The sequence below is a fragment of the Endocarpon pusillum genome (genome assembly GCF_000464535.1).
Source record: "Endocarpon pusillum Z07020 unplaced genomic scaffold scaffold1719, whole genome shotgun sequence".
Taxonomy (NCBI): Eukaryota; Fungi; Ascomycota; class Eurotiomycetes; order Verrucariales; family Verrucariaceae; genus Endocarpon; species Endocarpon pusillum.
The window spans coordinates 475964-498659 of record NW_006916062.1 but is presented as its reverse complement, the minus strand read 5'-3'; the positions used below and the strand labels follow the sequence as shown (position 1 = coordinate 498659).

At 49.3% G+C, this 22696-nt stretch overlaps 8 protein-coding genes across 8 annotated transcripts; 5 read left to right on the top strand and 3 right to left on the bottom strand.

Annotated features, from left to right (window-relative positions):
- Window positions 1-6125: 6125 nt before the first annotated feature.
- EPUS_00992 (uncharacterized protein) lies at window positions 6126-6869 on the bottom strand (the record flags this gene model as incomplete). The annotated part of the gene is made up of 1 exon (XM_007802550.1): window positions 6126-6869. The coding sequence occupies one exon, from the start codon at window positions 6867-6869 to the stop codon at window positions 6126-6128; it is 744 nt and encodes a 247-aa protein (XP_007800741.1).
- A 1050-nt stretch (window positions 6870-7919) lies between these two features.
- Window positions 7920-9507, top strand: EPUS_00991 (uncharacterized protein; the record flags this gene model as incomplete). The annotated part of the gene is made up of 3 exons (XM_007802549.1): window positions 7920-8380; window positions 8440-8491; window positions 8557-9507. 3 exons carry the CDS (start codon window positions 7920-7922, stop codon window positions 9505-9507), a joined length of 1464 nt encoding a protein of 487 aa, XP_007800740.1.
- A 701-nt stretch (window positions 9508-10208) lies between these two features.
- EPUS_00990 (uncharacterized protein) lies at window positions 10209-10788 on the top strand (the record flags this gene model as incomplete). The annotated part of the gene is made up of 3 exons (XM_007802548.1): window positions 10209-10418; window positions 10483-10617; window positions 10711-10788. 3 exons carry the CDS (start codon window positions 10209-10211, stop codon window positions 10786-10788), a joined length of 423 nt encoding a protein of 140 aa, XP_007800739.1.
- Window positions 10789-11011: 223 nt separating this feature from the next.
- On the bottom strand, window positions 11012-12092 carry EPUS_00989 (uncharacterized protein; the record flags this gene model as incomplete). Its single annotated transcript, XM_007802547.1, has 2 exons — window positions 11012-12006; window positions 12056-12092. 2 exons carry the CDS (start codon window positions 12090-12092, stop codon window positions 11012-11014), a joined length of 1032 nt encoding a protein of 343 aa, XP_007800738.1.
- A 780-nt stretch (window positions 12093-12872) lies between these two features.
- On the top strand, window positions 12873-14078 carry EPUS_00988 (uncharacterized protein; the record flags this gene model as incomplete). Its single annotated transcript, XM_007802546.1, has 3 exons — window positions 12873-12939; window positions 12989-13065; window positions 13113-14078. 3 exons carry the CDS (start codon window positions 12873-12875, stop codon window positions 14076-14078), a joined length of 1110 nt encoding a protein of 369 aa, XP_007800737.1.
- Window positions 14079-15489: 1411 nt separating this feature from the next.
- Window positions 15490-16542, top strand: EPUS_00987 (uncharacterized protein; the record flags this gene model as incomplete). Its single annotated transcript, XM_007802545.1, has 3 exons — window positions 15490-15585; window positions 15641-15884; window positions 15944-16542. 3 exons carry the CDS (start codon window positions 15490-15492, stop codon window positions 16540-16542), a joined length of 939 nt encoding a protein of 312 aa, XP_007800736.1.
- A 572-nt stretch (window positions 16543-17114) lies between these two features.
- Window positions 17115-19100, bottom strand: EPUS_00986 (uncharacterized protein; the record flags this gene model as incomplete). Its single annotated transcript, XM_007802544.1, has 4 exons — window positions 17115-18575; window positions 18642-18754; window positions 18805-18908; window positions 18961-19100. The coding sequence occupies 4 exons, from the start codon at window positions 19098-19100 to the stop codon at window positions 17115-17117; spliced, it is 1818 nt and encodes a 605-aa protein (XP_007800735.1).
- Window positions 19101-20267: 1167 nt separating this feature from the next.
- On the top strand, window positions 20268-22551 carry EPUS_00985 (uncharacterized protein; the record flags this gene model as incomplete). The annotated part of the gene is made up of 2 exons (XM_007802543.1): window positions 20268-20694; window positions 20747-22551. 2 exons carry the CDS (start codon window positions 20268-20270, stop codon window positions 22549-22551), a joined length of 2232 nt encoding a protein of 743 aa, XP_007800734.1.
- Between the last annotated feature and the right edge of the window lie 145 nt (window positions 22552-22696).

The window sequence follows — 22696 nt, the reverse complement described above, 5'->3', positions numbered from 1 at the left end:
CCCTATTATTAGCTGTCAGGCGTCTCTGCCTGGACCCAAGAATGATAGGAAATGATCTGAAATACCAAGAAGCGATATGCCGGGATTTACAAAATAGGGGCACCTGAAGCAGCGCAGAACCACGAGTTGGTATCAACCTGAAGAATGAGTAGAAACGTGCTATTGAAGTACTGTACCCTCTGATATATGATGCCCACCCCCTATCTTATGAGAAGAGTTGCCTTCAATGAGCAATGGGCTGTGCGACATCGCCAACATGGAAAACGGGCCCCGTTCAAGTCGTGTTCTTGTTCTTTCGGAAGTCTCATAATAGTGGACACACGAACCCGGTTGAGGTTAAGAGAAAATGGTTCTACCCTCCTGCTGAATAGATTGGTTCGGAGCTGATGATTCTTTGTAACATCAACCAAGATAGAAACGTGCTGGTCAATGCGGTTCGGAGCCTTCGCCTAGTGAAAGGGACAAACTGTCGCTTGCTGCCCAGTGTAGTTGGCCAATGGCCCAGAGTGCCCTACCAAGATGTTATGCATGATGAAGCCAATGATGCCAAGGACTCGGTGGAAGTTGCTTGCCCCCACGTTAGGTTGAATGTTGCAGAACATCTGAAGCTCCGCACAAGGTTTTCGCCCCCTTTGCCAAGGAACCGGACCTTGCAGAGTACTTATGTGAGAGGCGAAATTGTGGGGAAGTGTTGGGTCCAGGCCTTGACTTCGCTGTTGCGTTCCCGTGGTTGGTCGATTCTTCCGAGTCGGCCAAGTACTTATTTTCAATGATCGTTTATGACGGACTCTATCAGCCGGCTGTAACGTAGTACGGAGCAGATGACATCGATCAACCACTAGTGTCAACGGCATTCGATCCAGTGTTTGGGAGTACGCTGCAATGTAGAACGCCATGATGTCGGATGGAGACGTATCCGAGCAGTGTGATAGAAAGTTCCGGGATGGAAATGCACCAGTGACCAGCGAGCTGGGAAGCATGTGAGCAGGATAGGGTGCTAGTACTAGTAATCGTACACACTCTGATCCCACAAGGGGCACTTGAATCTGGCATTTGTAAGTTGTATCATCATACTGGATAGCATCTCAGCAAGCTCTCGAGACTTGTTTTTGAGTGCTAAAGTAGGAGTTGCAGGCCCACGGTCGGCGCTTATGAAAGGAGAGGACTTGCAGCCAAGCAGCAATGTCGTGCTCATAGATAATCGTGCTGAAATAGCACACCCAAGTATGCTAAATAGGCATGGGTCGCTATGCATGTCTCTGTCCGCAGCCCGTGACTCAAATTGAGATTCTTGTAAATGCGCAAATGGTGGAAGTAAGCGCAAAGCTCGCTGGACCTTCTTTCCAAACGATAATCGGAGTGAACTTGATGAATACGAGTCAGCTTTCTCTCATGATATGTTCGCCATCTGTTTATTTTGACCCTGGTAGTGGAAGTGACTTCTAGAATCACAATAACACAGGGGGCTTACGCAACTGAGGAAGCCTCAGAAGACATGAATGCCACTTGGAAACACAAGTAAAGTTGGGGCTAGATCCTGCGTGGCATTTTATGGTATTCCATGTATTGCTCGATGATTCGTCTGCTGAGAATATAGGGCGGCCGCATCTCGGTTGTTGTCTTGGTGGTTGTCGAAGTGGAGTCAGCTTTGTAAGACTGCTATGTAATTACGTACTGAAAAGGACGATCTTGCTGGCGAAAAGTCGGTAGAAATCAAATTCCAAGCTTGTTTCTGGCCCAAGGCTGCACGAATTGAACATTCCGTACTAGATAGTTAGTATCAACAGTATTGACACTCAGATGACGTAGCATAACCAGCAAGCTCTGAGGAAAGCAAATCTTCATCACTTCAATACGAGGTGACCACTGCCAATCTAAAATCCTCCGAGTCGTCCATAGACAAATTCATTTTGTATTCAACTGGACACCATTCATGAATCTTTCCACATTCAAACTACCACTCAATACACCCGTAACGCCTCTGTACTGCTCTCAATTGAGAGTCCTTTGTGAAGTTCAGCAAAGAAATTCACAGAGGCCGCATTCCTGGCTGCTTTGCATTGCTGACCGGACGGAGGTGAAAGGAGGGCTTCAGTTACCAGGATTCCTAGTATACCACTCCAGCTTCCAGCTATCCAAACCTCGGAATCATCACGCACCAGAGATCAAGGCCTTAGCAGATGACTTGTCAGAAGGGAAAGCTATGCAGGGATCTGTTGACAACGTGGTACATTTGTTGTGACCTCGAGCTAGCTGTACATCGTAGTATGAAAGTCGTATCTGGTGTGTATCTTATCCGAGGGGCGTGACATCTGCATCACTTCGCTCTAAAGAGGATTTGCAAGTTTTAGCCATCAGAATTTTCTTTGCATAGATATCGGCTGGCTTCCTGGCAGCCTCGGGGCTCGTAACGTCACAATTCATCTGTAATTGGTAAGAAGTTGTCGCAGTTAGCCGGCCCATTGAATGTGTTCTTATCCGTGTGACATAGAAAATGAGGTGTGTTCACCACTCAGACAAAAACACAAAAATAAGGTTTATATTTTATTATTCGGAAGCACTTTCAACTTCGGGCCTATGGTGTAGTTGGTTAGCATCGTCCAAGCTGTCACTATATAGCAGATCGTAATCGGAATCGTACCCGGATCTGTGTGACTTGTAGGTACCAACAGTGTTAACAATGGCAATTTGCTCATTAACACATCGACCAAAAAATCCTTCGGGGTTTTTCCTGAGCTCCTGACCCATCACCACAGAACTAATGTGGCTGATGGTTCGGAGTTCAAGGTTTTTGAAAAAAAATTTGATGTTTAGTACGTGGTTCGATCCCCATGCTTGCAACATTAAATTGCTCATGCGGTCGAAAACCAGTGGATATTGACCTAAAGCTGTGTACAGGTTGCGCTTGTCACGGTTGGGCAACGACAGTGTCACGAGTATTCCTGAACCTTCCCCATGGTATGCTTACTTACTCGTTTTGTTGAGTAACTAATTTAGGAACGATTCGAGAGTGGCCTGGGTATAGCGCGGCCGTGGGAACCCGTCCCAAGGTTGAGAGATATGGCGTCGTATTCCTTGACCAGTCGACTAGCCGAGCAGTGGCAACTCCTTTCACTATCGATTGGTTGGCACGTTGGTTGGCTGTCTCATATGATGTCTTGCCGCTTTGACGCTCTCCAGCTTACCCAGGCGACTGTCCACAGCCATCTTCGGGAATTCCAACGTGTCCCAAACTAGTTCCGGTTCCCCATGAGGTACTGCAACCCCGACCAGGTAAAATCGAGCTGCTTCATATCAGCTCTCATTTCACAGTATGCAGCTTGGGAACCTGGAGCTTTACAATCAGCCAGAGTTTCATATGAACTTACTGACAGGATGACTAGTGTGGACTTAGCTGCTGATCAGTTAATAATGTATTTCACTTCTTCAGAGCAGATGCGGAATGTGCAATTGGACAAGTGGGGATGCATGAATACATGCTTCACACCCGTGGCACGTCTGTTCCATACCCCCACTCCCACTTTGGCTTCGTCTACTTCTTCGACATTTCCTTGAATAAGAAGATCTTGATAAGACCGATCAAAATCTCCCAGAACCTCCGCTCGTGATGAGCATATTCCGGTAGATGTCATCACTTTCCTCACAGAGGTGAAGCTTTTCCGGGAATTCGGATGGGTTAATGAGTCTTGCAATCGTTTCATGCCGTCATCCGACGAGTTTTGTCGCTCCTTTATTATGGACGCCCTGCCGGAGCTTCGGGACGACTCACTATTTGTTTTGGCCATTTTATATAGCAGCGGTGAGATGATCGTGCTTGTTTGAGACTTGTGCCCGGTGTCATCATCTCACCGTTCGATCACCTGGTTCTTGTCAGATTCTGTCAAGCGCGGGATCTGTCAAACTGTGAGAGCGCCTATTGGCCAGTCTTTCTGCAGTTGATCCCTGCTAATCGCCTGCGTTTGATTGGTCCATCTTAAATGCAATTTCGGCGCAAATCTTGCTGGATCATAGGGCGAACTTTGCACATACATCTACGAGTGCAACGGCTTAGCAATAGACAGAACAACATGCTTTTCAACTCTATCTCAGAAGCTGTTCGATACCTGGTGGCAGAAGAGGGTGCTTCAGTCCTGACGCCGTGCACGCCAAGGAGACCACAGAACTGAATCATTTCATTGGTTAGTATCCCAATGCACCTTATCAAGGCTAACATATCACTCCAGTGCTTGTTGTGATCCATTCCTAACATCGTTTCTTGCCAAACTCGTGAGGGATAATATGCCCAAACTTTCATAAGAGTCGTGTAATGCACAATATCAAGACCGGCCCACGGCCCAACGAGCGGAAGCACAAGGTTATCAAGGAAACCTGGCAAGTATCGTGCTGGTTAGACCTTGTGTTGAGTTGTGGCACTCGGGTCTTGAGGAACGCTCATTGCGCATAAGCGGTTAGCATGGACAAAGATGAAGGCACGACACAATTCTCCTCATCTCAAGCGCTGTTCTATAAGGGAGGTTCACTAGCTACAGTCTTCATCCAGTTCACATCATCAAACCGAGCTATCTGGATCGGAACTCGACCATGATCTAGCACGCTATATACCTTCAACTATCTTTGCAGGACTATATGCTGCAACTAGTCATACACTCTCAATTGGCTGCGTCTAATGTGAAAAGGATCCGTCGAGGAATAGCCATAGTTCCACCAACGTCCAAAGGATCCAGTACCATACCAGAAGCATCGACTTATAGCTTCCTCACTGTATTTTCAATACACAACCGATTGAATTCAATAGTCACCGTACGTATCACTTGCGTCCTCCAATGTCTGCTTTGGGCCTAAAAGCAATCCCGAAATGGGTTCTTCCTTATTTCGTCTCCACTTCAGGTAGGCGACAAGCTCTTTGTCATCTACTATAACTCTCTTCCACTCAGGGTCCTTGTGGTCGTGACCAGGTCTTTTATATAAGTCGTCCTTGCAGACTATTCTCCACGCATCGCTCGCATATTTCCCAACTCCTGTTAGATGGACTACTTCTGATTCTAGTACTTGCCTATTCTTTGAACGTTTTTGATGTACGACTCCAGCTGTCGGCGGGTTCAAGAGCCATTTTTTTGCTAGGTCAATGAGCCAGTTTGCTTGGCGGAAAGGCCCGAGCTTAGCAAAATAGGGTTGTATATCTTCATAAGACGCGTTTGACAAGAGTTCGGGATCCGGATATCCTCTGAGGAAGCGTCGTGCCTGAGGTATTGCTTGCTCTCCTCGAGTCTTGTTGAGGAAAATGCAAACAACCAGAAGCTGAAACTAGGGGATATCCTTGTCATTAGTGTACAGGAGCCTAACCTTAGGAGGTGTCAAACCGGATTGTCTGCGTAGTCCTCCTCCACAAGCCCAAAGCTTGCTATGAGCGATTCCGGTAACGGGTCTTCTCTATGGTGGCTGCTTTAGTTCGTTCATTGTATAATCCTTCGTTAGCAACTATCCTGGTGCGAGATTGGATAATATCACGGAGGATATAGAAGAGAATATATGGCCATGACAGTTGATACATATATGTTGGATTCGTCAAGACCGAAACATGGTAGAGCTCTTCCGTTTCTGGTAGAATTGGACTCAGAAGATCCTGATGATGGTATGTACAAGACGTTGGTAAAAACAACTCCTCTCTCATGCTAGAACCTACCCTCCATCTAGTTTAATGCTCCTGGGTCCGCTCTCCATCCGATGTGTGACCTTGGCTGTAGCTGCTTCACAGCTTTGATCAGTCAGTCCGCAACCCCAGTGCTAGGAGTATGCAACTCAGCATTTGGTTTGCCATGTGTCCAGTGTCTTGAGGTCTTACGGGGATGTCGGGAATCTGATCATTTGTACTTGGATCGAGGAATGCTGAAAGAATATCGGCGGGGCTATGAAGCGGCCAGTTCTCAACACGGGCCATATGATTATGGTCGCTGTATAATGCAGAAACAAGTATAATACTTGTAACCTGTTATGGAGGCCACCAGGGACCGACAGGTAGGGTTCGAATTATAATATAGATATTTGGATGATATGAATATAATGTATAGATAGACTGGCTAGCCTTAAGACAAAGCTTCTCAGCTAACTGTCCGCATTCATCGAACTCAGGTGCCCACTTCAATCTCGAGCCACAGAACCGTTCCGGTGAAAGAATCAAGCAAACCCATTTCAGTCTCAACACGAAAGGAGATCGGCCTGGCAGTAGCCAAGACTCGCACTTCATCCAGCGCCAGCGCCCTCTGCGGTAGATTCTCCTTCTCAGACCTCCAGCCGAGTCTATAGTTAGTGGTGGCAGTGGGATCGTGCTGCGGACCTGGCGTGCCGAACTGCCTGATCAGCCAAGAGGGTGAAGCCTGTCTTTGCGATTGAACATCCCGTGTCGATGTTCCCTGGGGTGGCTCTATGGGTTCCATGGGAGCGGGCTCAACCTTGTGACCGGATGCGGCAAGGCGTTCTCGTAAACGTGATGGCAGTTCCTGGATGACGCCCGGCTGCAGCCAGAAGGCTGACTTGTTTTCTGGGCCATCGAGCCGGATCAAAGTGATAATCTCGACATCTTGTGAACTGACTATGTCTTTTGCTGCGAGGTCAGGCTGTTTGGCCAAGACATTTGCTGGAATGACAACAAAGACTCTTTTAGTGGCTCCTTCGAGGAGTTCAGCATACAGTAGAGGCTCGATCTGCCACTTGATAAGGTCAAGTATGCGACCACTTCGAGCGGTTGTAAGCTGAAAATGGAGGCTTGGTTGTGATAGATTTTTGCTCTCAGAAAATGCTGGTGGAGGTGTTGATGAGGCTTCGTAAGGGGGCGCTCTGTGGTCAACCCCAGATTCAAGCTTCTCCGACATAAGGTAGAGGGTATACCTCTTAGTTTTAGATCAGAGGACCGTTAGGATCAAACGGAAGTACAAGTGAGAATTGACATGCTCAAGCGAAACGCCAGTGAATAGTCTCTTATGGCTTATTTTTGATATCTCTCTTTGACCTGCAGATAGCGCTGTGCAGAGGCGACAAGGACTAAGCCCAAATATCTAGAATGCAACGGTTTTGAGTATTTGCAGAAGGTGTTGAAACAGGAGCCTTAGTGGGTGAGTTAGGAAACCTTGGTGATGGCTGGCGCCGTCGCCGGACTCACATGCCGACTCTTCTCAAAGAGGTTCAGTTTATTTATTAGCAGACGACACGGTCAAGGCTGACTCTCACTGTGAGGCATCCATATCCAGTTCACCCCACCACCAGCTGCCAATAGCAGTGGCAGTGCTATCCGTTGAGGCCATTCCCCAGGTTAGTTACAGTACAGCACGATTCTTACTGGAGCTAGCCACTTTTACAGCCCCCCAACTGTACTACCTGTCTCCCTGTCTTCCTATCTTATATGATGCAGAGTGCGTGATAATACGAGCTTGTGAAGCGGGGTTGTACTCGACTCAGCATAGTATGGCCAGTCATGAAAAGCTAAATAGTTTCTATTTCATTTTTGTTGAATATCCTGCGATGCTTCGCACAAGGAACCTGTCACGCCAACAAGAGTCAGCCATACTTTCTTCACTGGCCTAATCTCGCATCTTCATCAGCTGTTGCTGACAGAAGACATTGCTCTGTCTTCCTTGGCCTACTTGTCAATACTAGCTAGCCAACACAGGGTTGTTCATATCCGCAATACCGCCTGGTGATTGTTGAAAGCTCGGCCTCTTAGGCCAGGCGAATTCTGTTCTCATAACTGGCCTCACCGTGGCGCGGCATTTCACATCTTATACACACCCTCATGTGTTTGTTGTATATATGTTTGCTCGCACACCGTAAATCCATCTCATAACTACATACAGTACCAAACATCCAAGCACGTACTTCAGGCCCAGTCCATCTTCCATCAAGTATCTCTAACTCAACCTTTCATAATGACGGGAACCCTGTGGTACAGCATTGCCGAGCCAAACGAATATCTTGTGCTCACCGGCGCCAGAATCGATGATGTTCGCATTGTCAAAAAAGCGCTCATCAAGCCATGGCAGAAATGCACCCGAATCTCCATCTCGCCCTTCGATTTCAGCCTAAATCTCCAAGCTATGACGATGGAAAAGTTGCAGTTCGCCTTGCCTGCTGTTTTCACAATTGGCCCTGACAACGATTTGCATGCGCTGAAGAAATATGCTCTACTTCTCTCAGGCAATCCAAATGGTGGCAGCCCTGCCAGCCGTGCGGGCACAATCACGCCGACAAAACGTAACCATGTTCAAGATATTGTAAAGGGCATCATCGAGGGTGAAACTCGTGTCATTGTTTCTAGCATGACCATGGAGGAGATTTTCAAAGAACGACAAATGTTCAAGCAGAAGGTTATTGACAACGTGCAACATGAGTAAGTGCAGAACCACATCAAATTCTTCGATGAAGTCATGCCTGATGATGGCTCTCTAGACTCACTCAATTCGGTCTTCGCATCTATAATGCAAATGTCAAGGAGCTGCAGGTAGGATTGTGACAATGGGCTTGCCGCCTCCAAGTGCGTCTGCTTGGACTAACAACCTGTTTTAGGACACTCCAGGTTCGGAATATTTTGCATTTCTGAGCCGTAAGGCACATGAAGGCGCTTCGAATCAAGCAAAGGTCGATGTTGCCGAAGCACGTATGCGAGGTGAGATAGGCGAGGCGGAGAAGAAAGGCCGAACGAAACAGGAAGTCTCGAAGATCGAAGCCGAAACTGCTGTACTTGACACTAGACGACGTGGTGACAAGGCTCAAGCGGACGCCGAGCTCACCAATCGCCAGACGGAGCTCAACATGGGAATAACCCTTGCACAGATCAGGGCTAAACGGCAAGCAGAAGCCAAAGATGCCGAGCTTCAGAAGGACGTCGAGCAGAAGAAGGCAGAAACCGAACTTGAACGTCTCCGAGCTACCGATGTCACCAGGTCCAAGATTGCCAAGGAGACTGCTCAGCAGAAAGCTGATGCTCAGTTCTACACCGAAACAAAGTCTGCGGACGCCCATATCTACTCGCAACGCCAAGATGCAGAAGGGGCTTACTTCCGCCAGCTAAAAGATGCGGAAGCAGTATATGCCAGACAAATCAAGGAAGCAGACGCCGCATTCTATGCTAAGAAGAAAGAAGCTGAGGGTATCGCTGCTGTAGCTCAGGCCTACAAGGGCATGGCGGAGGTGATGGGGGGACCCCAGGGCTTGCTACAATACATGATGCTCCAGAACAACACCTACGAGAGACTAGCCCTGGCCAATGCTAAGGCCATCAACGGCCTCCAGCCCAAGATCACTGTATGGAACACTGGAGAGAACGCTGGCAGCAGCGATTCCACTGCGCCGATCAGAAACCTTTTCCAATCTCTTCCTCCTCTTCTTTCCACGATCAACGATCAGACAGGGATCGCCCCTCCAAGCTGGATGGTGGGATCCATGGGCAAGAACAATGAACCAGAGTACACTCCGTCCACAAAACCGAAGATGAACGGTGTTGATGGAATTCACTAAGTGGTTCTGGATGTCATCTGGATCACAGGTCGCCTTTCCATAGCGGATTCAGTTTATCTAATTGGCGTAGACTCTTTTTTATTTCTGCCTGCGTTGCTTTGTACGGCGAAATTTTCCTATGTTTAGGTCGAACCTTCTACTAGGTGGAGCTTCCCAGAGCGATTCTTGACCAAGTTGTCCGGAACAAGAAGGATAGCGCATAATACATTGGCAATTTCAGCTCCTTGCTAGCATACATTGCACAGATCCTGCTTCTGAATTTCTTTTCTTGACTGCCTTGTAATCAGACAAGGAGAGAGACACTACAATATGTTCTGTCAAGCGGGCTGCGAAGCTAATCTAGGAGCGACATGAATCGTCATGACCTTCGAGGTTGACTTCAGTTCCGCCGAAATATTATCAAGAGTCGACAGGGAGAGGCTCCCCTCCTAGCCAGCTGGTTTTTAAATCCAATCTCGCGCTGTAGCCAGAGCCCTCCGAACCCCCTATCTTTCCCCTATCATGGAAAAGCTTGGCAAATCTCAAGTCCCAGCGAACTAATCAAAGTGCTCGTAACGTAACATAAAGCTAGACTATCACTTCTCTGACCAAACATCGACAAACCATTCCCTCTCCTTGATTCCAAAACATTCACTTCAAGATCCCTTGTTCTGAGATTCTTTCTACATATCTGTAAAAGGACATAGTTATCTTTCTCTACAATGCCACAACCCACCCCACTAGCCATCGCAACATCCTCGCTCCAACGCCTAGTCAAAGAAGAAGCATCCTACCATTCGGAGCTAGAGATGCAGCAGAAGCGTATCGAGCGGCTCGAAAGCGCACAGCCGACCATTAACGGAGAAGGAGGAGAGGAGGATGCTGAGAGTGAGGCTGAGAGAGGGAACCAGGAGTTCTTGTTGAAGCAGGAGGTTTGTCTATCCTCCTACTTGATAACTACTCGAATTTGGGTTTTGGGGTATGAATGCTAGTCAGAGCCGTATGGCCAATGCTGACCTTCCACTCTCTTTTTCGCTGCGACAGAGAAAAGCGCTAGAGGAGACGAAAGCCGTGTTTCCGAGACTGAGGGAGAGGATCGTGGAGGGGATGGCGAACCTAGAGGCGCTGCTGGTATGATCTTTTCGATTCATTCTCACTTCTGGCTTTGCGGGTTGAGGCGTTGTTGGATTGGGGTGTGAATGCGATGCTGACTTCAGCATGCAGGCTTCAGCTCCAGAGGGTGATCCTGATGTTGCTAAGGCGAGGGAGGTGATTGAGCAGGCGAAGGCTGCTACGGGTTGAGGGGCCTTGTATAGGGGGCTGTGGGATGCTGGGAGGGTACTACTTTGTAGGGAGGAATGGTATGCAGTATCAGCAGGCATGGAGGATGGTTAGGGAACCTCGAGGCTGGGCATGGGATCAATGATGGAAAATGTTTGGAAGCAGGCGTATGTAGAGGTGGTCAGCCATGGTAATGCAAGCCCTGGAATCGAGACGGCTCAACCAGGTTCTAGCTATGTGGATGCTAACTGGTGTCCATCTGGTCTCGTCCTTTCTCGGCCGTTACAACATTAGGCTGAGTTGAGGGTTGATCCTCAACGCTTGTCTCTCCGTCCTGCTGTGGCATTTCGCCAACTTCGCCTTCATCTACCATTTCTGCGTCGTCTTTTTCTTGTACTTCGGGAACAGACTCTATGGCATCAATCCCCGTCTCTTCAGGTTGTGGGGTTCCTCTTCTCGACCTCGGTGTCATAACGCCACTTCCGCCTTGAGTATGGTGCATCGGCGTCAATCCGCCTTCTTCAGGTCTTGGTGTGCCAACATTCGATCGGCCACTTGCTGCACGTTCAACTCCAAGGAAATCCTCCGCCTCGGGTTGGGTGACCTCCTCCTTTTCGTCTCTAATCAATCGCCTCAGTCTCGCACCTTCGTCAGATATCCTAGCGAACTGCTCCCTTCTCTCCCTCCATGCATGGTCGTGCTCTCGACTCTCCCGCTCAAGGTCTTCAATCTCAGCCCTAAGCTTCTCCAAATTTACATGCTGTTCGTCTCTGGGTTTCAACGTTTTGTTGCTCGTTATCTTCTCTGCCAGCTCATCGTATGTTTTACGGACCGCCAGAAGTTTCTGTGCTTCATCTAGTTGAACCCGTAATCTTTTGGTGCTCTCTCTGACATTCTCTGCTGTCCCCTCGATTTGGATCTTCTCTGCCGCATACCGTTCTCTCTCCTTCGCATTGGACTGTCGGAGAAACTGTATGCGTACAATGCTGCTCTCGAAAGCTGCAAAGTCGAGAATCACATCTTCGCGGAATTGACGCCGTTCTGCAGATGCCTTCTCCTCCGGAGTTCGGGGGTCAATTACTGGTGTTGGGTTTTCTTCGCTCGGCTCGGGTGGAGGTGTAGGTATCCGACTGCTGGGAGAGAGGGAGTAGAGAGGGGATGGTTCTGAGAGGAGCCGTTTGGTCAGGCGTTTAAAAGGTTTCTCTTCTACACTGAGAAGGCGGCTTTTGTGAAGTGCCTCTATGTTTGGTCAGTCGAAATATCTTGAACTTATACAGATCGATCGCACCTTCACTTGCTGGATCAGGATAGCCCCAAGCAGCCATTGTACACAACTGATGTTTTCCTCAGTTTTTGTGTTTAGAGTCCATTGAGCCGGTAGTGATTTGACGATGGACAACCACGTCAGTTACCAGTCAATCCGAGATGCTATTCAGTTACATGCGTACCGTGAGTTTGCTCTAGTAATATTGTTATTTAAAGCCCCTCTTACAGATACCCCTTCCGCCCTTATACGAATGACGTACATTATACGACGCGTTAAACACGTCAAACGTGTTCAGCCTTTTCTACTACTGCCGTATTCTATCTCCTAGAACTGCTCGAATCAATGCCAGCAAGGTGTCAAGCATTCGTTACAGCAAGTGGGATGCATGTTGGATTTTAGATATATACCAGGCTAGTCCTGATCGAGCCATTTCCTGACGTTTCATCTTGGCATTTCCCAGCTGTTACTAGTACTAAAGCGAACTAACGATCCTTCCTACGTATGCCTCGTACCGTAGTATGTAGCTTCGGGAAACATCCGCCACTAAATGGAGCCTATTCATAGCCCCAACCCAAATGCATCACAAGTAAATCACTGAATCAAGTTTCACCTCTTTGTTTGTGTTAATGTGAGGCACATTCACAAACAATGGCCACGACTTTACAAGGGCCCGATCGAGGTCTTGAGCCTTGAGCCGGCCTCTCAGTGGTTGTCGTTTTGTCCACGACATAGAAGTGTTGTTCTCGCAGTTTGCCTCCATCACCTTCTGTCAAACATAAGCTATTTATTGGTCCTCTGAGGGCCGTGGTCTTTGGGTCCAACTCCTTCATATAGAATCATGGAGAGTCATGGCGCCAGATCGCTTGCATTTCTGGCGCAGAAAGCTTGCATCAAGTCTTTGAAGCGTGGGTGACTTCAGTCTCTGCTGCTTCTTCCCTTTACTGACATTGACAGGCATCGATGACATCGGCGATTGTCCCTATGAACTCATTCGGCCAGTGCTACTGAAATTGGAGAACCCAGACCAATTGGTTAGTGTTGTGGCCAACTGTCTACAGTGCCTAATAGTCCCACTTAGCATCAACTCGAGATCAACTGTCCGCATCTTGTCGGCCGTGTCGACGAAATCTGGCTGCAACTCATTAAGCGCGATATTCCGGATTGGCAGAGCAAGCCGCATCGACCAAAGGACCCGAAGAACTGGTGGAAGGTGTACAAGAAGCTCAAAGAGCAAACTGAAAAAGATAGAGAGCAAGGTGCCGAGAAATTGAAGGCGGCCTTGGACATTATCAACGATGAGCGGGAACAAAACCTGGCCAAAGTGCTGTCTCGCAAGGAACTTCCCAAAGAGCCGATTAATTACAAGGCCAAAACCTTATACAACTACAACAGTGGCAAGACTGGAAGTAAGTCGGGACACAAACTGACATTACTGGAAAAGATTAGAAAGGAGGCCCGAAACGCGCGACTTGCACGTATGAACCAGCCAGTTCCCCGGATAGCCAACAAGGCTACTGAGGTCAAGCAAGCACCTCGAGGCTTCGTTGAGGACCAAAAGCTCTTGGCTCGGCAAAAGACCTCAGCACCGGTGGCAATAAGACAGCCAACGGTTCCACGGGTTGCCAAACCTCCTATTGCTATCGTGAGGCAGGAGAAACCAGCCTCTGACAAGGCATTTTTAGAAAGAGAAGAACGGTTGAGGGCGCTAACAGAAGGGAGACGAAACAAAGCGATTACTATCTCCGAAACAAGCAGCCCAAAGACAGATGCAATTTCGAAGGGATCTACCGCCTCACAAGCCTTGTCCAGACCACAGCGACCTCTTCCGCAGAGTGATGGAGCCGACGACGAAGATATGGGTGGCACGCAAGCTTCAAGTCCAATCACCAGGAGAAGAAACCAGAACGTGAGTGCATCAAGGAGCACACCGAAACATCATACAGGTACACCGCCATCAACCCGGTTTGCGAGTCCACCACCGCCACCCAAGCGAAAAGCGGAACCCTCAATCTTCATGAGCTTGAAGAAACCAAAAGCTACCTGATGATATCATTCACCATCTTCTAGTCCTGATTTATCCTATATGTTACGCTCTCAGTTGCGCAGGGCACAAACGAGCTGGCACATGTTCTTACTCTGATTTATAGCGTACACATAAGCTTGGCCGTATGGTCAAGTTATTATTTGCATGGCGAGTTGGCCAGGCCGGGTATCTGGGTATCTAACATTGGACCCAGCTTCCCTAGATAGAGGCGATAGTAGAATCTTCATCATATCGATCGATGTCTGACTTCAATGGCTGACTTCTCGACCGTGACTTGTCGTTCGGTATATCGTAGTCGCATATCGTTTCATCCATCCACAATCCGCTCTCCCACCCTCCAGCAAGAACCCATTCCCAGCCATGTGTATCCGTCGTCTAATCCACTCACCTCCCTCCTCTCAGCGCCAACACCAAGTGCAGTGTATTCCCTCCCTCTAGCCCGTAATCCTCCGCAGTCTTCTGATCGGCCCTACACAAATCCACAAATCAGCCCTCGCATGCCCCTATTTCAAGAACCCGCAGCCCCTTGTAGTGCGGGGAGCATACATCTGTTTTCCACCATAGATCAACCGCTGCTGGACGGGTGGAATGCCCTCTTTCTCTTCTACTCGCTCTTTGATCCTTGAGACCTGGGAGTTTCCGGGGTGGGGTCAGTCAAACATGGGGAAATGGTGGCGGTGGTGGTTGCGAAGAAGAGCGCGGCCAGGGCAGGGTGCTGAGGGGTTTAAGTACCGGGTAGTTTGGTTCGATATCCAACTCGATCTCTTTGCCGGTTAGGGTGCGGACTCTGCGTACGATAGGTCAGTGGATGGTTTGGAGGGGGGTTTGTTGAAGAGGACGCACTTGATGAGCATGTTCGCGGACCTGGGGCAGAGCCAGGGAAAGGTCAAGGGAAGGCGGGATTGGGAATCGGTGGAGATGTGGTTGTCGCTATGAAGGGGGCGTCGTAGGTGTATTGGTGTAGAGGGCGAAACGGTTGTGATCAATCTGGCGAGGAGTTGTGGTAATCGATATGAAATGCTTGTCTGATGCCTACTTAGCAAATGTAGAGCCGCAATTCAGCCGCGTTTGGGAAGGGGTGAACGGGCTATCCAGGCACTAACGGGGCTTGGCATCTGTGGTTTCCGGGCTTGCGCTATAGGCTATTCGTACGTGTACGGAGTACACATGTTGTCATCCTAGTAAAGGTAGCATTGTTTGCTTTATGGTGTCTGTACATGACCGATGCAGTCCAAGGTGAACCTTGAATAGCATGCTTCGGAATCAGAAGAGATGTTTGAGAAAATAAGATACGCTGCTATGCTCTCTTCAAGATGACAGCGCAATTCATCCAGGGGCGTCATCACTGACAACTGACCACTACTGCTCTTCGAACTTCCATTCTTCTTATTGTCGAACTTAATCATACGAGATGGCCAAAGTCGCTATCGAAGATCTCTCTGGCCATACAACACCCGTGACCGGCAACCCGTATGACGGGCTGATCAGCGCCACGAACAACAACTCGGTATGGCCTACCCTGAGGCAGCTCTGAATATCTGTTCCTGAGAACTTTTCTACAGAAGCAGCTCCAAGAGCGGTACGACCTACACCGAAGAACGCGCAACGAACAGCAAAAAGCTAAGATCGTAGACGAAAACTTCCCCGGCTGGGTCCTGGATGAATATCTAGTCAAGCTGGATGGTCCCAGACGTGACCCCAGCTTCGTTGACCCCAGAAACTGCCTCGTCTTCTGGGCTCGGCCACCCCAAAAAGTCCGCAATCTCGTCAACGTGATCCAGCAGAAACTGCAGGACGTTGCGCCAGGTAAGTCCCCACCGACTCGATCCCTATATCGCACCGGCCTCTCATCATCAGTACACCAGATCTCTGGCTCATGCCCCTGGACAGCCTCCACATGACAGCAATGGAAGTCACGCACTCGCTCACCACCGAGGAGATCGAACACCTCGTCAGCATCCTCCTACCAAACGTGGACGCCATCGTGGACCTGCCCTATCACCACCGGGCGCGCCTGATCAAGCCAATGGTAAGCTACGACTCGGCAGCGCTAGCCCTCAGCTTCGTCCCGGCATCGGGCGAAGCCGTGCCAGGAGACCGCCGCGCCTCAGAAGACGAGTACACGTACCACCACCTCCGCCGGGATCTGTATACGGCGATCGAAAACGCGGGCGTCAAAGTCGCCTCGCGCTATGTAGTGCCCTCTGCACATCTCACGATTGCGAGGTTCAACACGCCGAACGTTTTTGGTGGTGATCCGATGGATAAGGCGCCGACGCTAGAGCTCAAGAAGCGAAGCCGCTGGATCAGAGAGATAGAGATGATTAACGACTGGTTAGAAGCGATCATGCGGGGTGGCGAGTGGATTGTGGGGGAGGAGAGGGGGATCGATTTCAGGAAGGGACGGCTTTGGTATGGGGGTGGGGAGACGATCAAGTTGGGGACCAGTTTTGCGCATCGATGAGATGGCGAACACGAACGAACACTGAGGCTCCCAATTCGACTGCCAACGAGCATAATGACAAACTACGATACTTTCCACGGCTGGAGGTGAAACAAACTACCTTCTAAATATCCCCCTCTGTCCATATTTTTCCCCAGCTCGGCTGCAGAGTAGAACCATCCCACCTTTCGACGGACATGAATGAGAGAGAGAAATAAAATTGTTCTTCTTGTGCGAGGCCTCTTAGACCCTCTAGTGAACTCTAAGCTTTTAAGGGGGACTTGAGAGAAGTCAGAGACGGCGCCGAAAAAGGCAGAATGGGTCTGACGGACTCAAACGAATATATAGCTCAGAAACTGCTATGTATTGGGCAAGTCTGTAGTAGTAAATAACCCGTATTACCCAAGCTGGGTGCAAGGGGTATAGAATATGGCACTGACCAGTGCTGATGACGATGACGACAACGAGGACGCTGCTCTACACAGCAATCGTTCTAGACAATCCTTTTTGGTCCTCACCGCCACAACGCCTTGGCCATGACGCTACAAACGGATGAAGCGACAACGATCTCGGTGTACAAAAAGGAAATCTAATCACAACTTCGAAGACTCCGGCGCCAGCTCCCTCGCCATCTCCTTAACCTCTTCTTCGAGATTCTTTGTTTCAGCATGAGGATCATACATCTTGCTTCTGATCCACTCCTCGAGCTGCTCATCGTCCATCTCACGTAAATGGTGCAGGCGATCCACGTTATCCTTTTGAGCTGCGCGGATCACGAAGCGAGTAACACGGACGCTGACTTCACGAATCCGAGTAATATCGGGGTAGAGACATGCCATATTGATCTCTTCCTGGGTAAGTGCGGTGGAGAGAGATTCGCCCGAAGCATACACCATGTTATCGGTGACTTGGATGGCTCTCGAGAGAATGGTGCCGAGTCCAATACCAGGGAAAACGTACATGTTGTTTCCCTGGCCAGGACGGAGGGTCTTTGTTTCACCAGTACTGGAGGTGAAGGTGTAGGGTGGGAATGGGGAGCCGGAGGCGAATAAAGCGCGGCCGTCGGTGTATTTGATGGCCTCTTCGAATGTGCATTCGGATTTTGACGAAGGGTTGGACAGTGGGAAAATAATGGGGTGTTTGTTCCATTGACCCATCTTGGTGAGGAGCTCTGGGGTGAAGGCTCCACCTATAGTGCTGAGACCCATAATGATGGTGGGTTTGACATGTTCCATTACTTCTTCAAGGGACTTGAACTGTTGGCCGTCGTTATCGTTGCGAGAAAAGTAGACTTTGTGGTCAGCAAGCTTGTCGCCACGATCTGACGTGACGAGACCTTTAGAGTCGACCAGGTAGAAGCAGGAACGAGCTTCGTCTTCAGTAAGCCCTTCATGCATGAAATACGCGACAATTTGCTTGGCAACTCCGACACCAGCGGAACCAGAGCCCAGGAAGACTGCACGATGGTCGCGGGGAGAAATGCCGCTTTGTTGTACAGCGCCGATAATGCCACCCATAATGACAGCACCAGTCCCCTGGATGTCATCGTTGAACATGGCGTAGTCATCCCGATACCGAGCCAGAGAAGGAAATGGGTTCTTCCAGTCTTCGAACTGAATGACAATGGCTGGCCAACGCTCTTTCAGAGCCATCATCAGCTCATCCAGAAACTCTTGCTCTTCTTGGGCCGTAACCTTGTCTCTTCGGCTGCCCATGTACAACGGGTCCTCTTGGAAAGCTTTGTTACTGGTGCCAAGGTCGACAGTCAGGGGCAACGTACACTCCGGTCGGATACCAGCGCAAGCGGTGTATAGTGCTAATTTGCCAATGGGTATGCCCATGCCATTGACACCTAGATCGCCGAGACCAAGAATTCTTGAGCCGTCAGTAATGACCGTGATCTCAACACTCGGCTGTGGCCAGTTCTGAATTATGGATGCGAGGTGTCCACGGTCTTCGAAGCTAAGATACATGCCCTCAGCTTGCTGATATATTTCTGACCACCTCTGACAGGCTTCACCAACAACTGGAGTGTAGATCATTGGTGTCAATTCCTAGGGCAATGAATTAGCATGAGGTTTGACAGCATCCTCAAAATTTTGTGCGAAGAGAGCACTTACCCGGAGATGATCGGTCATCAGCCTGTAGAACAAGTGGACGTTGTTCTTTCTCAATGCGCTCAAGTAAAGGAATCTGTCGATATCCGTGGTCTTGAGGGCTAATTGTCCCAGACCTAACCTCTATTAATGACTTTGCTACCCTCAGCCATGCAGCATAGCTCACATCTCGCTTTCTGGGTCTCGTAGCTCTCGACTCGAGGTGGCGTCAGGCCATATGACTTAAGGTACTTGCGTACAGGAATAGGGAGGGAGGTGTCGAGGTGAGTGCTAGGATAAGGAGGTTAGCTAAGAGCAGAAACTGTGGGAGCACCTCACTGACTTTGGGACGAGAGTGTGCATAGCAGCATGAGTATGACTGGCTCTTTGGGAGCGGTGAGAGGTGATATCCCCATTGAGTGCATTTTTCACTGAGATAGGGAAACCTTGAGGACTCGGAGGATCTACCATAAGAGAACCCATTTTGGCTGATTTGCTGGTGGATGATAGCGAACGTCGTCCTTTAGATAGAGCAGCCAGTCTGCGCAGCATGTGGGCCCCTTTGTATAAACATTGACTAGGTGGATGCCCTGGCCGGGTGAAATCGGAGCATCAGGACTCCTAAATTGCGGAGTTAGGACTGAAAAGCGGATTGATGGCAGTTTTCTCGATTTGACCCATCGGGGAGCCGGATGGAAACTCAAGGACTTGTCGGACAATGTTGGATCGGCCAATTGAGCAACCTATGAACACGCAAGTCCGGTTGAGGGCGAGGGTAAAGGAGAGGATGCCTGACTGCGCAGCTGAGAAAGAAATAGTTGAGGCCCGAAAGCTATTGAGAAAGGAAGTAAGTAAGCTTCAAAGTTGTCGCGGCCTCCAGTACGTAGTATATTGCTCGGTCCTTCGGTCTCCGATCCACCCCGAGAATGGAGCCCGCTAGTTGGTTGAAAAACTCTCTTCCGGGAGCACCCTGGGGCAAGCCACAGTTAAGCTTTCTTACTTTTTCTTCCATCTTCAGCTCATGGCAAAGTTCTGCTCAGAGTTCGCTGCGGAGTCACTGATCAGACAACCATATCTGATTCTTTTAATGATGATGCAGAGGCCAGCAATGGACGTTCTCCTGTTCGAGGAGCTCTGCTCTCACCATCAAATCTTGTCGTCTCCATGAGAAGTTGGTCTTGGTAGGCACGCGACATTCGCTTTCCCAGCTGGCGGCAGAACATCGGTCCAAGTTAACCACGTAGTAAGGAAGCTCCGGTCCCATTGTTGCGGTACTACTACTACTACCAAGTCACTATGTCCTTCAAAGAACAATCTTGGCAGGAAATTGTGTTAAGGGCTATTCATTGGTTATTCCCCAACGCGAAATTCCCTCATCAATACCATCATCATGTTCACATAGTTGCTCTTTCATGTAACCTGTAGGTTCCGATCCACTCTCGGTTGGACTGTGTCAAGACGTATTCCAGGTTACTGCAAGTTCCTCAACAGGTGATGTCATCCCGTCACAAAAGGTGTGTGTCGTGTGTGTGACGCAGGTTACAGCTCCTTCGATGACTACTGCTACGATCACCACCACCTCAACAACACTTGCACTCTCGTGAAGCCACGAAAGCATTTTCAATTGTCTAAAGTGCTCTGCAGTTCACCATGTCCTCTTGCTGTGGCTTCGGACGGAAGTCCAAGAGTGGAGACACTGAGCCTTTGCTCCCTCGATATGAAGATGATACGGCAAGGCAACGCACGCTGCATCAGAAATTGCATACATATCAGATGCTCAGAGCTTTATCCAAAGGCTACATGCCGTCTACCGAACAAACGATCATCAATCTCCGCACCTTGTTAGCCTCAGATGTTCTCAACCCAAATAACAAAGACCTCAGCCAATCAGGCCGACGGCTGGTTCGAAGTTGTCGGGAATGGCTGAAACAGTTCATTGAACTACTACAACACAAGAACAGCAATGATCGGATACAGGATTTTATCTGGCACTTGACAAAGGCGCGCGTCTCCCTTGATCTAGAAGACATCTCGCAACAAGCCTCCAAAGCAAAAGCGAAAGCAGATGTTTCTGCAAGTAGGTAGACCCACTCCTAGTAGAAGAGCTCCAACCTGACAACATATTGCAGCATACTCAAGTCTACGTACAGTAGGTAGCTTGCTTCTCACTAACAAAGATTTTCGCATCTTCGTCGACGATCTCAGCACCATTGGACGCCAAATTCTTTCCGATACTGCATTTTCTCTTTCCGGCGCCGCAGAGGAAGCAGGCAAGAAGCTTGAGCCGTCAGAGGATCAGGCACAAGCAGTCAAAGGTGCCGGTGCTGATGATGGTGTTAAGACGCCAACTAAGGACGATGTCGTTCATGAAGCTGAAGAGGTTTCCAAGGTGCTAGCCAATGGAGTCGGAAAGGTTGGCAAAGATACTGTTGCCAGCGCAAAGGAGCACGTTTCTGGTGAACAGAAAGAAACGCTTGTTCACAGGTTGAAGCAAACAGTCGTCGGATTGCGAAAGCGCACCGACTATTCAGACTCGGTCTCAACCATCGCTAAACTCATTCAACGATATGCTATTCTCTACTCGAGAGCAGCAGATGCTACTATTGCGACGGCACAAGATGATGTGTATACAAATCCTGCACTTGATCGTGCCGTGCGTAACTTCTGGGACTTAGTAAGCAGCTTTGGCGATCGTGAAGAGTGGAAGAAACTGGAGGAAGATTTCAAACAGGTCATGGGGCACGCTCAAAAAGACCCCCAGTTCGAGCATTTCATGCAAGATGTTGGCAACTCTGTTCAGAAAATGTTGACAGACCCGGACTTCTTTGACCATGCCGACAAGAAGCTCAACGAGCTTCAGGAAAAAGCATCTCAACTTGGGGATGAGTCCGACTTCAAGAGCGACCTTGAAACGTTCTTCCGGCAATTGAAAAACACTGTGCAGTCGGTCTTTGAGGACGAGGATGTCTCCAAGCTGATTGTATCCACTCGCAAGATATTTGATACCATTTCACCTGCGAATCGTGTCACCAATCCCGACTTGGTGATGGACAGCTTGAATATCTTCCTACCACTTCTTATCAGAGGTGTTCAAAATGTGCCGATCCCTCGTCTGGAGGTGTCTATCCCAGAGATGGATCTTCTACTGGAAAACTTGATCATTGAGCCCGGCCGAACGGTGAACAACACCTCTTTCCTACCTTATCGAATGATTGTCACGACCCGTAATGATCTTGACATACGAAAGGCACATTCGAAGCGCACTGTTTCCTCGCTCACCTCCCTGATCACGGTAACTATCAATGGCCTTTCTATATCAGCACAGGACCTTGGCTTTTGGATCCGAGTGCACGCTGGATCATTCTTCCGCTTCAATGACGAGGGAATCGCCAGCTTCGCCTTGGACGAACGGGGAATCGATCTCACGCTTGATCTTGAGGTAGGTCGCGAAAGACTCGAGCAAATTTTGACCTTGCGTGGGGTCAAGGTTCACATCCATAAGCTTGACTATGCTCTACGAAAGAGCAAACTCTCTTGGCTAGGTTGGCTCTTCAAACCATTCCTCAAGCAAATCATTCGACGGGCTTTGGAGAAGACGCTGGCTGAGTCAATCGCAGATGCCTTGCATGCTGCCAACCGGGAATTGGTTTTCGCAAGAGAAAGGCTGCGTGCAACGCGTATCGCAGACCCACAAGATCTGGCAACCTTCATCAAGGCTGTCATCACGCGTTTGACGCCAGCCGAGGATCCTGATGTGTACACCCGCGTAGGTGTTGACGCCCCGGACAGAGGTGTTTTCAAGAACGTCTACACGCCTGGATCGGTTGTCAAGCTGTGGCATGAGGAAGCCATGCGAGCAGAAGAAGCAGTGGAAGATGGAGGAGAACAGACCGGGGGATGGAGGAATGATATATTCGACGTCGCCGTGTATTGAGGGGGACAAAGTGCTCAGCGCTGAGCATTCGTAGGAGTGTGGCTGAAGCCTGGAGCTCCAAGGTCGCTCTCTACCTTTCACGGCTTTTGCCTTCGTCTGCTTGTCCATTTTTGTCCATTGGTCTCTGCCTCAAAAGTTTCCACAC